This window comes from Catharus ustulatus, chromosome 29 (genome assembly GCF_009819885.2).
Source record: "Catharus ustulatus isolate bCatUst1 chromosome 29, bCatUst1.pri.v2, whole genome shotgun sequence".
NCBI lineage: Eukaryota > Metazoa > Chordata > Aves > Passeriformes > Turdidae > Catharus > Catharus ustulatus.
This window is the reverse complement of record NC_046249.1, coordinates 219478-234188: the sequence shown is the minus strand read 5'-3', so window position 1 is coordinate 234188 and position 14711 is coordinate 219478. Positions and strand designations below refer to the sequence as shown.

Sequence of the window (14711 nt, the reverse complement as noted above, 5' to 3'; positions counted from 1 at the left end):
CGTCACTGTAGCCGCCCCACCTCGCCTGTCTGTCCGGGAAGTGACGGAGTGCCGGCGGCGGAGCCGGCAGCCAATGGCAGAGCCGCTTGCGCCCGCGTCACGGCCGCTCGCCAATGGCGTGCCGGCTCCGTGCGCTCCCCGCCGGGCTCGGCCAATGGGCGTGTGGTGGGCGGGGCTGGTGTCCACCAACATGGCGAAGACCTACGACTACCTGTTCAAGCTGCTGCTGATCGGCGACTCGGGCGTGGGCAAGACCTGTGCCCTGTTCCGCTTCTCCGAGGACGCCTTCAACGCCACCTTCATCTCCACCATCGGTGAGCGCCGGCTGGGGCCACGCCTCGCTGCGCTACACACCGGCCCGCCGGGGGTCCCGCGGCGGCGCGTCCCGTTCGGAGGCCCCGGGCTCGGGCCGCGGGACTGGAGGGGCGGGGTCGCTGCCGTGGCGGGGGGTTCCGTGCATGTCCGGGAGGGGCTGCTCCATCCAGCCCGCACCCCCCGGCGGTGCTGGGAGCGGCGGGGAGGGAGCACTGAGGACGTGAAACTGAGCGGCGTAACTGAGGGGAAAGCCGTTGGATTTGGCCTTTCGGCAGGACGTGTAAGTAAAGTCATCGGTTCTTGTTTCAGGTATCGACTTTAAAATTAGAACGATAGAGCTCGATGGCAAGAGAATCAAGCTGCAGATCTGGTAAGGCTTTTCTGCTGCACTGAGCGTCTGATAGCTGGGGCTGTGTGGTGTGCGTGGGTATGTGATAGGCTTTTATCCAGTTGTGCTGTTCAGTAGTTTATGGCATCTTAGAACCCAAAAGGTAGTTCTAGTGCTCTGAAGACTGGTTCAAATTTATTTAAATATTTTGGTAGTGTTAACTTGAGCTAATGTGGAGGTGGTTTGCGTGAGCCCCAGGTTCTGTCTGTTCCAGGGACACGGCCGGGCAGGAGCGATTCCGGACCATCACAACCGCCTACTACAGGGGAGCCATGGTAGGAGCAAACTGCTGATTCTGGGACAGGGCTCGTGATAAACCCAGCTGGGTGGGTCAGGTCAGACGTGGAACACTCACAGCAGACCTTCTCCCAGTGTGGTGGTCTGGCGGGCTGGAGCTCCAAGTGGTGCTGGAGCTGTGCTGGGATGATACAGGACTTTGGAAAGGCGGCTTCCTCCGTGTTTCACTCTATAAATACATGTCCTGCACACCTTATCTCATTGCCATTAACTGGGAGCCAGTTGTTAAAAATAGCCACTGTTGACTTGCTCTTCTCTGCTATGGATAAACCTTTAACTCCTGCCAAAAGGATCTTTTTCTTTACCTTTAGGGCATTATGTTAGTGTATGACATCACCAATGAAAAGTCTTTTGAAAACATTCGGAACTGGGTGAGGAATATTGAAGAGGTAATTTCTCTCTTTACTTATTACTGACTGTTAAAGGTGTCATTTCTTCCTCTGAAAGTAGTTGAAGCCTTGAAGCTTAATTGCTTCAGATGCATTACTGAATGTACTGCAGGGTACTTGAAAGATACAATAATTGGTCCAAGAACTGCCATGATGCAGGTCACATGCTGGGATGAGGGGTTGGCGGGATCTTGGAAATCTGTGGAAGATTCTCAGGACTGGCATCTCTGTGTTGGGTACCCAATGGGTGCCTCATCTGTCTGACAATGTTTATCTACAAAAGCCAAACCCAAGTCTCTGCTCTATGTTTGTCTCAGCATGCCTCTCCAGATGTTGAAAAAATGATCCTAGGGAACAAGTGTGATGCAAATGACAAAAGACAAGTCTCTAGAGAGCAAGGGGAGAAGGTAAGTGCCGTGGCTGTGATGTATTTTGACTTAGGCTTTTCAGAGTCTAAAAACTGATGAATGTCTGCACACTCCTGTGGTACCACAGTGGTGCTCCTGAGTGGAATGACTGAACATTCCCCAAGCTGTCATGGCAATGTTTTTCCCCACTGGGATCAAAAGCAGAACCTGTGTTAAGGATTCTTGTCAATTATCTAACAGATGCAAGGCAATGAGTGGGACTTTTCTAAAGGGATGCTAGTGTTGGACACAGAGAGAAAATGTCTGTTATGGCTGAAAGCCACTGAGACAAGGTAGATGGGCTTGTCTTTTCTGATGTCAGATGTTAGTTCATTGAGGCAGAGGTTTTTTCTGCTCTGGTTATGAGTGGTTGTTATGAGACTGACAAGGTGTCTGTGCAAGAAACAAAACCAGCAAGTTAAAATGTGTGCAGAGTGTAACAGAGCAGAGCAAAGCCAGTGAGAACAGATGCTATTTGCAGTGAGATTTAGTTCCTAATTTTTGCAAATTGTTCTGCATGAGTAAATCCCCAGCTCCACTGACTGGTGGCAGCAGGGACAGACGCTGTGCGCAGGGGTGTGTTTGGAGCTGTTCCTGCAATTGTTCAGCTAATGTGCAATCTGCTTTTGTTCAGCTTGCAGCAAGTTTTGGGATTAAATTCATGGAGACCAGTGCAAAAGCAAATATAAACATAGAGAATGTAAGTACTAATGCCTTTCTCTTGTATTTATTGTCCTCTTTGTGCAAACAAGCAGTGTGGAACAGTTGCCCATCCTGGTGGGATGCAGAACTCCATTGTTGGGTGCCACAGAGGGGTTGTTAAGTGCTTTCCTGCAGCACAGGTGGGGGTGGCAGTGAGGCTTTGGGGCTCAGAAAGAAGGAGCTAGAGAAGGAGAATTAAAACCTGGAGCAGAGGGAAAATACTGTTCTTGTATAGTATGTTGAAACTTGGAAAGGCAGCTTATTGCTAAACAAAACTGTTAGAAAACATTTTATTTACCCTGTAACACTGAACTATTGGATTTGTCACAGGCATTTTTCACTCTTGCGAGAGATATCAAAGCAAAAATGGACAAAAAGTTGGTGAGTAACTGATTTCATCCATGCTGGATTTAAATAGGAAAAAAGAAGCAAAGCAAAAGCCATATTGCAAGAGCTGTTTCACAGTGTGTGAAAAATGTATCAGTCTCTTTCATGAAGGATAACTGAAACTTCTAGAAATGTATTTTTAGTTTGTCAAGCTGTGCTCTGATGTTGGCTGTCTCTGCATTTCAGATGCAGTTCTCCGTTTTTTGTCATGGCTGGTGTAAGACTTGGATAAATGAGTAAAGCTTCTTATTGATTGTGGGAAAGGTTTTTATGTATGTCAGGCTTGGTTCAATAGAATGACCAGATGAAGAATCTCTGTACGTATAAATAAGTAACTGCGTTATTCTTTCCATCTTCAGGAAGGCAATAGCCCTCAAGGCAGCAACCAGGGAGTCAAAATCACACAAGACCAGCAAAAGAAAAGCAGCTTTTTCCGATGTGTTCTTCTGTGAGGGACATGGCCTTAATCTGAGCTGGACTGTGCCTGTGCTAAGTGAGGTTTCCTCTTTCTGTGGACTTAGTGCTCCCAACATACCTTGTCACTTTGTGACCATCTCAATAAGAAATGGTTTATTTTGGTAACTGTCTGACTCTTCAGTTTTGGAGATGAAACAAGTTTATTTTTGTCAGATTGCCACTGGGCATGTGTATTGTCTAGCAGAGGAAGAACGGATCACGTGAGCTGGGATGCAGCACCATTGCTGACAGACTTCAATCTTCATTCGCATCTGTCACGTATCCAGTTTAGAAAGATGAAGTTATGATCAAAATAAGAAGCTTAGATGCCACTGTAATGAAGTACAGGTGTGCATACATGGTACACGTGCATATCCATTTGTAGCTGCACACAGAACAGTGGCATGAGACCATCCCAGAAATGCACCAAGATGAGCAGTGCAGGCTGATGCCGTCCCAGGAGGTACGAGGGAGCTTTCTGCAGCTCCGCCTCTTTACTACTGCAGAGAAACTCCTTGATCTGCCTGTCTCTTACTCAGTTGTGTTACTCTAGACAATCCACAAGTACAATTGAAGTTTTAAAAAAATTCTCCTCAAAGGAATCTCTATATTTTTTAAAAAAGAATATGTGCTGTAAATAGAATGGGTCCTTACCATTGGTAATTCATCCATGTTAGACTTGACTGTGCTTAATTAAGTACTCCAGACATTCAGATGTGTTTAACAGGAACTGACAGCTACACTGAGTCCTGTACAGATGATCTGTCATCTGTTCTTGGAGAACCACGGTCAGGCAGGGACACTTACACAAAATCTGTCACCTTACAATGGGTGACTCTACCACTCTCCTACTGGGAAAGACTCCAGACCTATCAAGATACAGTAGGTAGTATTAAATCATGACAAGGAAATGCACTGCACTGCTCCCAGTCGTGTGTTCTTAAGCACACTTGCTGACATATGCAAAGAAATGTTGCACACCAGAACACTTTGTGAAGGGGCTCTCAGACTGAGACTGGCCTTGCTGCTGGGTGACACCGCAGCCGTTGGGCAGCAACAACCTGTTCTCAGAGGAACCATCTGTGTTACTCGTTCCCACAAACCCAGTCCAGTACATTCCAATGTGTGAAATGCCACAGCAAGTACAGCTCCTCAGTGGGTGGTTGCTCACAGGTGAGGGGCTGTGAGCCTGGCTCTGGGTTAGACTGATAAAAGGAGCCAGTGAGAGCATCAGCTGCCAAGGCTGCTGTCAGGGGATTGCAGTGGTGCTGTACCTGACTCCAGTGAACGCGCCAGCTGTGTCCTGCAGCTTGCTGCAACTGAAACATGCTCTGATTACATTGATAGCTGCAATTAAGGGTAAAATTGAAGTGGATTTTGAAGTTGTGGAATTTACTCACCAGTTTTGTTTTCAGGTTTGTGGTATTGAACTCTGGGCCTCAGAGTAGCACTAAAAAGTGTTGCTATAGTTAAATATCTGTTGGATTCACAATTAAACTGTATAAATCTGCAGCATGCAGTTGGGCCCAACAGGAATACTGCCTGTTCTAAAATGGAAGAAAATTTCACTGTGTAACTTACTGGTTTATAAAAATGCATTTTAGATGCATTTAGATGATCTCTGACCTGATTAAAGCTTTCCTCTAACCAGAACCTTATGATGGTTTGGGTTTTTGTTTACTTTTGTGGCTTTTTAGCATGAAGATTTGAGGAACATGCCCTGTAGTGGATTTACACACAGATACCTTTTTAGGATAAAACCATATTAAGTTACTGAGGAGGTTTTTAGACAGTGTGTGCTTCAGGTTGTAGTTATCACAGACTGTAGACTGAACAAGCAGCACCTCTGTCTTGAGCTAAGGATGTTTTAAAGAGTTTGTGTGTGCTTCAATAAATGATTGAGGCACGGCTGGAGTGGTGATAAGACAGGCTGAATTTCCTACGTAACTGTAATGAATTGCTTCTGGCTTAGTAATAACTGTAATAGTTCTAACAAGAATCTGTGTTGTGGATTATACAGCCAGATGCTGAGCCAGATTTATTTTTCAGAGTGACTGGGAAAATTGGTGGTTTATCTGACTTGATACCATGGGTCTGCCATGATTCTGGTTCTTGCCTGTGGACTGTATCAATAACTCATCTCAAGATGGGAAAGCAAACTATATTCATTTACAAGTGGGTAAAACATGAAGGATGGTATTGTGATTTTTCACTCATTTTCTAAATCTGAAATTACTCTTTCATTCAGAATTCTTTATATGTGAATACCTTCTGTTTAAATTTACACTGGTTGTTGCATGTGTTTATATACCTAATTATGGCATTATTTCCTTTGAAATGGTTGGGTTTACAAACAACAACATTATTGCTTGACCTCAGGAAGTCTCATACTGTGACTGCAGTCGTTACTGTACTTCTGGGTATGAAGGCTCTACACAGACATTAAATCTGTGTAAGCAACATAAAATGCAAGTATAAGAGAGGAAAAGGTTAAAAACACTGCATTGCACATGGGCTTAGCTATGTGCCACTAAATACAGGCATCAAATCTAGGAGAAGTACAGTATGTTTCCATCACACCATTCAATTACTGTGTTTATTAAGTATGAATGTAATGGAAAATGCAATTGTCAGAGAGGTACTGTGTAAATACAGTAATCTACTTGTGTCTAAACTTTCTTCAGCTAAGGAGGAAAAAAATCAGAAATTGGGTACAAAATCTGTAAAAGAGGAACTGAAGTAAGTCTGCAAAACTAACTGTGCTTACTACACATTCTCAGTGTCCAAATACCACTAAAATGTTTGGTAATTGATCAACATTCGTTTTGAGCATGTCAGATTCCCTTACTTCAGTGAGTATCATGGAATTAAGAAAATAAGGTGGTGAACCTTATTTTTGAGGCTGGTTGCATAGTTGTCACTCCTTGGGGTGGACACCTGTCAGTCTGTCAATATACAGTGGAGCTGCTGTCCTAATACTTAACACTTGTGTTGTTTAGTGCTGACTGGCACAGTTCATGTTTCCTGACACCAGAACCTCATGCCAGCATCAGACTTTCAGCCTCAGATTTATAAATCCTATGGATTATTTTTAGTCTACTGCTGCTGAAAATGATTTGGTCTCTCCTTTCGTATGAGATGCTGATCATCTCCCTGATTATTGCTAAGGAGCTACTGTGGTGGTGTGTTTGGCTGATGATCGTGCTGAAAACTGCCATGATTCCTTGTTCTCTTGGACTTGCAAGGGGAATGCACAAACAGCTGTGTGAGGATGGGATCCTTTGTGCTTGTAGAAGTTGGAGGGCGTGGGGAAGGTGACTAACTTGCATCTTCATTCTAGCTTAACTGAAGATCTGTTCAAAGGAATGTGAATGGTAACTGCAGTCTGAGTGTTCCAGGCTGCCTTATTCCCTGACCCAACCTTCACTGATCCCTGGAGTTTCTGTGGTTAATAAAGGTAACTGGCTGGTTAACTGGTCTCTCCAGCCTTTCTGCAGGAATCATCTGCTCTGCCTTCAGTGTGAGTTGGGACTTACGACTTTGTGTTGAAGGGAATTTAATGCATCCCAAAATTTGTAAAAATAACTGTAAATTGTATTTTTCGAATGATCACTTTTGGCTGCCACCCTTTCCACATTACAACTGCTTTCTTAAACACTTCTCATTGATTTTCATGTTTATATTAAAAATGTATTACAGTGTGTCTGTTTTTACTCTCTTGTGCAGGACCCTGAGAACTGCATAAATAAACTTCTTATGAAAAGAGAATTTTACAAACGTCAGTTTTCAGTCCTATTACTAATTTGTGCATAGGGACCCTGGTGGGTGTGGAAAATAGGGGATTTCTGGAAATGGAGAAGAGGGACAGGACCTGGGGTAGGTAGACTCTTTTATGTCTAAACTGTGCTGACTTTTTCATTGTAAATCCTGCACTGTGGGAGAATATTCAGGAATTGATTCACTGGACAATTTATAAAGACCGTAAGTAATCAGAGGAGTTACTTATGTTTTGGAAACAAAAGGGATTTTTTTACTGGTTAAGACATTTTTGGGCGAATTTTTAGCGGTTATAGTTTGATATGAGTTCCTTTGCTATCTGGTGGTGTCTGAACTTAAAAAAAAAATACTTCCCTTCTGATTATCCAGGCCAGGTTTGCTCTAACTGAGAGTGAGGAGTAGACATTCTGCTAAATTGCAGGGAAATCCTGATGAAGAGCTTAGTGAATTGTTCCCTTTACAGAGATAAACAAAAGACAGTTCTCTGACTGGTCCCATTACCAGCAGCTGTCCTCTTTGCCCCTCTCATCTTGTGCTCTCGTGGCTGGTTATCTCAGGTGAAGTAAGAGTTGTTGAAAGTCCCAGAAGCGTTCCTGTCCCCGTGGTTGACTAGATTCAGATTCGAATATGAAAGGTGCTGTTAAAAAAAGGAAGTCATGATACTTATATGTCACTCTCTTTAAAGGATTTACTACATAATTGTAGGACTCTGTGATAAATTGGAAACTATTTTTCAAAGCATTTGCAAAGACTGGGTACATTAAATAAATGCAAGATTTGAGTGTTGTTTTGTGTAAGATGTGCATCAGAAACCACATTAACACTATGTTAAGCATTGAGTGAGCAAATACCATGCATTTATGAATGCAGCCTAAGCAGTAATACTAACTTTTTTAAGTAACAAGGACCTTCTACCATGTAAAAAGTACTTTGGAAGCTCAAAAGCAAGTCAAGCTTTTTCAAGTCAGGCTTTTTCAAGCATCTATTTTTGCAGTGTTTGCAGTGGACAGCTCTACTAGAACCTGCAAGGGAGAGGGTGATTGCAAATGCTGAGGAGATGTAAACACACACTTCAGAGACTTCTGACAAGGAAACTAAGATAATTTTATGTTAGAAATGAAAAGCAAATATTACCTGAGGAAATCTGGAGCTCGTATGATCATACGCTGAAAGTCTGCCAAGGACAGCTTGCCGTCGTTGTCCACATCAGCCTCGTAAATCACCTTTTCACACACAAGGCTGACTTCTTCTGGGGTCAGTTCATTTCGGGTTAGTTTGTTAACAGTTTTCTCTAGATCTGATTTGCATATGTAATCATCGTTGTTGAAGTCTGACAAAGGAGACAAAGTTAATTTAAAGCGACAGAAATCAGCATTGTATTTTTTTTTTTGCCAGGACCCAATAGAAGGGGTTTGGTTATCAGGTTGTGACAGATTTTTATCAGAAGAACGCTCAAATCAGAAATGAAGTTGCCTATCTATTTGTAAAAGAAATTAGTTACAAAATAAAAATCTCTTAATTTCTCCTTTTCTTACATAAGGTTATGTAAGAATACTTACATAAACTACTGTAAGTAGTAACTGTAAGTAGTAAGAAAGTAACTGTAAATGGTACTTAAAAAAAAATTTACATTTGTCCTTGGAGAAAAAAGCCTGCAGTGTGCCTCCCTGCCTCCCCCTCCCAAATCCACCCTACAGATTCACAGGCAGCCAAATCCCCTGTGCTGTACTTTTCCAAGCAGCCCCTCAGACAGAAATATTTCTTAATGTTTATTAGCTCTTGAAAACTGCAAGTAGTTTCAAGTTGTAAATTCTGTAGTAAATCTTAATACCAAATAAATTAGACACAAAAGGATAAAGAAAACCAGAAGTTTTTAGAAGAGGGAGCACATTCAAGTACAATTAAAAGAAATGGTAACTAGAAATCATTATGGTCACAAAGTGAGGGTTTTGCAGCCCTACATGAAGCTGCAGGATTTCCCCACTTACTTTTTAAACATGTCTCACTCACCATAAATTTTAAAAGCATAATAAGCTTTCAAGTCTCTGGGTGCCATTTCACTTAGCACAGAAAACATGTCCAAAAAATCATCTAAAGTCATATTGCCATCTCCGTGCTCTGAGAACACCTCTGCTATCCGCTGGCGGAAGGGGTTGTCCTGGGAAACAGAGCACAGGAGCAAGGGAAGGTCATCCTCACTAGCATTGATTTCAGTGCAGGTAAGGCAAGTGGAGCAAGACTATTTTTGTTGAAACACCTTTTTGGCAAATTCTCCCCTCTCTGCCTGTAAGTTCTTGTCTAATGCTGTGTCAGAAGCAGACACAGCTGCCCCCTGTTTCACCTTTGTGCTGTTTCAGTGTGTTTTCTGCGAATTACTAGAACCTTCCAGGAAGACTTTGACTTCAATAGCCCAAATTTATTTCTATGTAAGCCTCCCAGCAATTAGTCCTGGATGAATTATTCAAAAAGGGTAGATGAAGCTGAAATGTGTCACTCGAGTCGTGTGCTCGGTACCTTGAGCTCTGGCATGCTGCCGATGAGCTCGTAGGGCAGTGTCACGGCTGGATTGTCAGAGTAGTCAAGGGGGACGAGCTGCGGGGCCAGATCTCGGTACCTGTAAAACAGCCTGAGAAAGAGAGAAAGGCTGGTTGGCTGAATGGGCTCTTCAGACTTCTGAGAACAAGGTGTTTTGCTTTTCCACCTCATTTTTCACATTTTGCATCCATTACCAGATGAACATCAGTGACTGAGTAACAGTATGTTTTTTGTTGGAAAAACCATTATTAAAATAAGCAACATAATGTAACTGGTGAAAAATACAAAGCTTCATTATAGAACTGTAAGGTGAAAATGCTTACTCAGGACATGCAGCCAAACCCTTATGAGAACAAATTCATGTTTTCAGTGAGGACTCTCACTTCCGCTCCCACCTGAACAGAATCCTGATCCTGCCTTTATCAGATCCTTTGGCCAGAGATTAAATTGGGAGTTCAATGAAGCACATGAAGGCTTCGGGAGAAATGTATCTTGGAGCACCAGTGTAATCATTTACAAGAAAACATGAAGAAAACATGGAGAAAACTTGACACAATCATTAAAGTTTTCCTGAACCACCAAAATATTCCAGAGAATAAAAGCACAATTCGAAGCATCTGTCTGAAAACCATGTGAGAGAACCATGGACGTCGCTGCCGCAGAGATGTAATTCATTACATTTCTTTCTAATAGATAAAGAGGGACTAGTACATTAACACAGAATTTAGAATTCTGACTCAGTTTAGAATAGGGTTTGTAAATTAAAAAAGCCAACAGAACTGCTTAGATCGCCCTAAGGTATCACTTTAAATTTTAGTAAATCCATTTTTACATTATTTTTTAAATACCTTACCCCATATGTAAGCTGCCTTTACAGCAGTCTCTGCCCTTTACTCACAACATGCATACAGAAGACTCACCTCAGAATTTCTTTCCTTGTGAAAAATGTGCAGTCCTATGAAATAAGAAAAGGTATAACATGTAATGACAGTTTTTAGCATGCATTGGCCCAAACTTTTCCCATGCAGTGACTTAAATGAAGTTATACTGTAGTGTATGTGTAAGCATTAAAGATTTCTTTTTGGCATACAATCAGGAGTACTTTATTACCCTTCCATTTGATGTAAAAAGTCAAACTATGTTACTAAAATCATTGCTGCAATTCAGTACTTCTATTTATTAATTTTTAAAATATGTTGTTTTGAAAAACCCAACCACATCTTTGCCATGATTCAACGTCCTGTCCAAACAGCCATTTAGTTTGCTTTATACCTGATATGCATCCAGTTGCTCTTGAGTGAAAATGGTTTGCTTGTTGCCCATTTTGAGCTGGGAATACTGACTCCTGTCAGTTCTTTCCTCAAAGGCACCTTTATAGGTCGTCTGGATATTCAGTTATTAAAAGCTGCAACAATGAGTCTCAGGTACAGCAGAGGATCAGGTAACCAACTTCTACAGGCTGCAAAGTATCATAATAAGAGCATTTCATCAAATCTTTAGTCTGGCTGCTTGAGACTCTTATCCAGCAGCATTCACCCGTCTCCCGTATGCACCACGGAGACTCAGGTTACAGGATTTAGCCAAAGAAGTAATAGCTGCTCATTAGTGCTCTTCAGCTGCAGGTACACCCAACGGATCCTGCCTGCCTTCGGATATGGTGAATTAACTGAAAAATGTTAGTAGCGTTTTCCTTCTTTACAATTTAACACCAAATGATGGAAATTTGGTAGCCCCTCCTCCTTTCCTTCTTTATACAGAGTGAGAATTGTAAAGGTTGGAAAAGCCCTTTCAGATCATGGAGTGCAACCATTAATGCAGCACTGCCAAGGTCACCACTATACCATGTCCCCAAGTGCCACATCCGCATGTTTTTGGAACACTTCCAGGGATGGTGACTCCACCACTGTTCTGGGCAGCCTGTACCAGCATTTTCCCTTAATGCACATTGTTATAATACACTAATGCTGACAGTAGCTTGTACTGGAGGTAGTACCCATAAAGTCTGCTCACTCTCTTTCTTCTGCATCATCTGCTGATGTATGTTACTACTAATTAATGGTTATTAGCATGACATCCCTCCACACTGGTACATATATGGCCTTTACACTGAAAAGATGTGTGAACAGAACATGTGATGCTGCAGACTGCATGAAAGATTAAAAACAAGGGTAAAAAAAGAGGAACTGCTGCACAGCATGTGGCAGGCTGCTTTTTCATGGATCTGTGAAGTCTCTATTTCTGAGTCACTGGTTTCCTCTGGCTGATGGAAGATCCATTCCTGGGGCCAGCTTGCTCCTCAGGGCATCTTCACATAGCAAAAACTAGCTGGAATGGTTCTGTTCAGGGTGCAACAAGAAGTGTGGGGAGGGATGGAGCTGGTTTCTCCTGGTGTAGCCTGGATCTCTGGGTGTTCTCCTCGAGGAAATTCCATCCTGTTGTCCTCAAAATCAGATTTATTATGTGGTATGCAACAAGCCAATAATTACACACTTGAGAGAGACATCATTTGCACAAGCATGGATGCTTGGTGGGTTTCTACAAATCCAACACACCCCACTGGACTTTCCACGCCATTATTTACAGAAGTTCAGAGTTAGTGTTTTTCCAAGGTCAGTCCCTCTATTAAGATTATTTAGTAATTTCCATACAAGTTAGTCAATCCCCAGCTATCTCCACATGCAGTGGAGAAGGGTTTGCACCTGGCCAGGGTCTTTTTGACCCTTAGACATATCTTAAGGACTATAATGAAGATAGTTCAGCTGTAGGGTATACAGACCTCGAGTCCTTTGCCAAATTATCAGTGTATACATACACATACATCAACATTTTGATTTAATACATTCCTAAAGCTTGTTAGTTCCCATATGTTGTTGACTAACGGCCACTAGCTGCTAGGTCTCCTTTCTTACTGATTAGGTTTGAAAGTATACAAAGAGTTTGCATTTTAAAAAACATTCTAATTTAAAATAATCTTGACATATTCCACATTTTGCAAGTCCCACTTCGGTTCCGCTCCCGGAGATACCCTCGGACTGGGCTCGCTGCCGGTTCCCCTCACGGAGGCGCCGCACGGGGCCCGTTCCCGGTGCCCCTGACGGAGGTGCCCATCGCCGCCTCGGTTCCCCTCACGGAGGCGCCGGACGGGGCCCGTTCCCGGTGCCCCTGACGGAGGTGCCAGGGCCCATGGCCGCCTCGGTTCCCCTCAAGGAGGCGCCGGACGGGGCCCGTTCCCGGTGCCCCTGACGGAGGTGCCAGGGCCCATGGCCGCCTCGGTTCCCCTCAAGGAGGCGCCGGACGGGGCCCGTTCCCGGTTCCCCTCACGGAGGCGCCGGACGGGGCTCGAGCGCCGTTTCCGGCCGCGCCGTTGCGGCGGTGCCGGCAGGGGGCGCGGGCGCGGCCGTTCCGCCATGGCGGATTACGAGGCGGTGCAGCGCGGTCCCCTGCGGCTGAAGGGCAGCGGGGGGGCCCTGGGGGCCGGCAAGCGGTGAGGGGGCCGGGGGGAGCCGGGGGAGAACGGGGGGCGGTGAGGAGGGGCCGGGAGAACGGTGGGTGAGGGGGGGATACACAGCCCGGCGCTGAGCGCTGACCGGGCGCTCCCTGCAGGAAGAAGAAGAAGGCGAAAGACAAGGCCCAGATCTTGGAGCAGATCGTGAGCAGCAAGAAGCAGGAGGAGGAGAAGAAGCGCGGGCTGGACAAGCGGACCCCGGCTCAGGTGGCCTACGAAAAGATGCAGGAGAAGCGGGTAAGGCTTTAGAAACCGCCGTCACCCCTCGGGCGCGGCCGCTGAGGGGGCTGCGAGTGCCGGGAGTAACCGGCCCTTCTGTGTCTCCTGCAGCAAATGGAGCGGATCCTGAAGAAAGCGTCCAAAACCCACAAGCAGCGAGTGGAGGTGAGCAAAACCATCCCGAGTTCCTCAGGCCAGCTTGTGTTTATTGCTGGGCTGAAGGAACTGTTTCCCTTTGGGAAACACAAGCAGGAACGCAGGGGGTCTTGTGGCTCAGCTTGGTGATGTCAGCACCCGTTTTCTTTCTCTTTCCCTCCCCCAGGACTTCAACAGGCACTTGGATACTCTGACTGAGCATTACGACATTCCCAAAGTCAGCTGGACTAAATGACCGGGCTGCTTTTCACGGCTCTGGAGCTGGACTTGTGTTTTGTTTGTATCAAGCAGGGTTGCCATGTAAATCTGTCTTTTCTCCATATTGCCTATTACATCTTCTGAACTTTTATGACTTTATACTGTCTTATTTTATAGTCTTGTTTTCTGAAACAGCAATGTCTCGTCTGGGCTGAGGAGGTCTGGTTTACATCAATGCAGAGGGCTGGTTTTTTTAGTATTTATAGTGAGATTAAGGCCAAAATGAATTGCTGTGAGCCAGATGGAAAACATTCATTTGTTTCTTTGGTTTTAACAGTTCTCCCTTTTTGAAGTGAAGAGTCTCACATTTAAGTTTCTCTTGTAAGTTATGTGAATTGTATCATTATTGTATCATTACTTTCTATCAAGTTCTTTCAGAGGCCATGATGCAAAATGTGGAATATGTAAAACTGTCTAACGAAAGGATATTCTTTGATATTTGATCTTTGTATGCTTTCAAGCCTAATCAGCAAGAAGGGAGGTTTAATCCATGAAATAGAGAGCAGCCAACAAGCTCTAAGTGATGTCCAAGTTTTGATGTGGTGGATTTCTGGAATCCCACCGAGCACTCAGGCTTGTACAACTCTGAAATAAACTGTCAGTGTGTCTCGAGTGTCTAATTAGTGGCTCGCTGTGTACCGGGTACTGAATCCGATTATTGTGGAAAACAGTATCATTTCTACCTTCAGCTCTTTCAAAGGGGTCCGCTGCAACTTGCAACTTCGATGTAACTTATTTAAACGCTGCTTTCATCCCCTTTTTGGTGCTGATACACCTATAAAATCGGGGCGGTGCGCTGAGCAAAGTTTGTGTGTGGAGTTTTGGAAGCGCCGAACCTGCCTTTACGATTCTTCCCCCCTCTGAGGGATAACGGGTATCTTGAAGTTCGAAATCCTAAGCCGCTGCTAAAATCGGAATAT

The 14711-nt window shown here is 44.2% G+C and overlaps 3 protein-coding genes across 4 annotated transcripts; 2 read left to right on the top strand and 1 right to left on the bottom strand.

Moving 5' to 3' along the window:
- Positions 1-173: 173 nt before the first annotated feature.
- On the top strand, positions 174-4994 carry RAB8A (RAB8A, member RAS oncogene family). Its single transcript, XM_033082056.2, has 8 exons — positions 174-314; positions 625-685; positions 918-978; positions 1312-1389; positions 1707-1796; positions 2431-2496; positions 2829-2879; positions 3245-4994. Exons 1-8 carry the CDS (start codon positions 191-193, stop codon positions 3335-3337), a joined length of 624 nt encoding a protein of 207 aa, XP_032937947.1. The 5' UTR covers positions 174-190; the 3' UTR covers positions 3338-4994.
- Positions 4995-7001: 2007 nt separating this feature from the next.
- Positions 7002-12906, bottom strand: CIB3 (calcium and integrin binding family member 3). Of its 2 annotated transcripts, none has more exons than XM_033082057.2 (6): positions 10926-12906; positions 10574-10608; positions 9633-9744; positions 9129-9276; positions 8253-8448; positions 7002-7755 (listed from the first exon to the last, which is right to left on the bottom strand). In XM_033082057.2, exons 1-6 carry the CDS (start codon positions 10974-10976, stop codon positions 7734-7736), a joined length of 564 nt encoding a protein of 187 aa, XP_032937948.1. In that variant the 5' UTR covers positions 10977-12906; the 3' UTR covers positions 7002-7733. The 2 variants fall into 2 exon arrangements, with proteins under 2 accessions (XP_032937948.1, XP_032937949.1); XM_033082058.2 differs by lacking the exon at positions 7002-7755 and adding an exon at positions 7772-8140.
- A 120-nt stretch (positions 12907-13026) lies between these two features.
- On the top strand, positions 13027-14411 carry FAM32A (family with sequence similarity 32 member A). The gene is made up of 4 exons (XM_033082059.1): positions 13027-13137; positions 13257-13395; positions 13489-13542; positions 13700-14411. The coding sequence occupies exons 1-4, from the start codon at positions 13061-13063 to the stop codon at positions 13766-13768; spliced, it is 339 nt and encodes a 112-aa protein (XP_032937950.1). The 5' UTR covers positions 13027-13060; the 3' UTR covers positions 13769-14411.
- Positions 14412-14711: the final 300 nt, after the last annotated feature.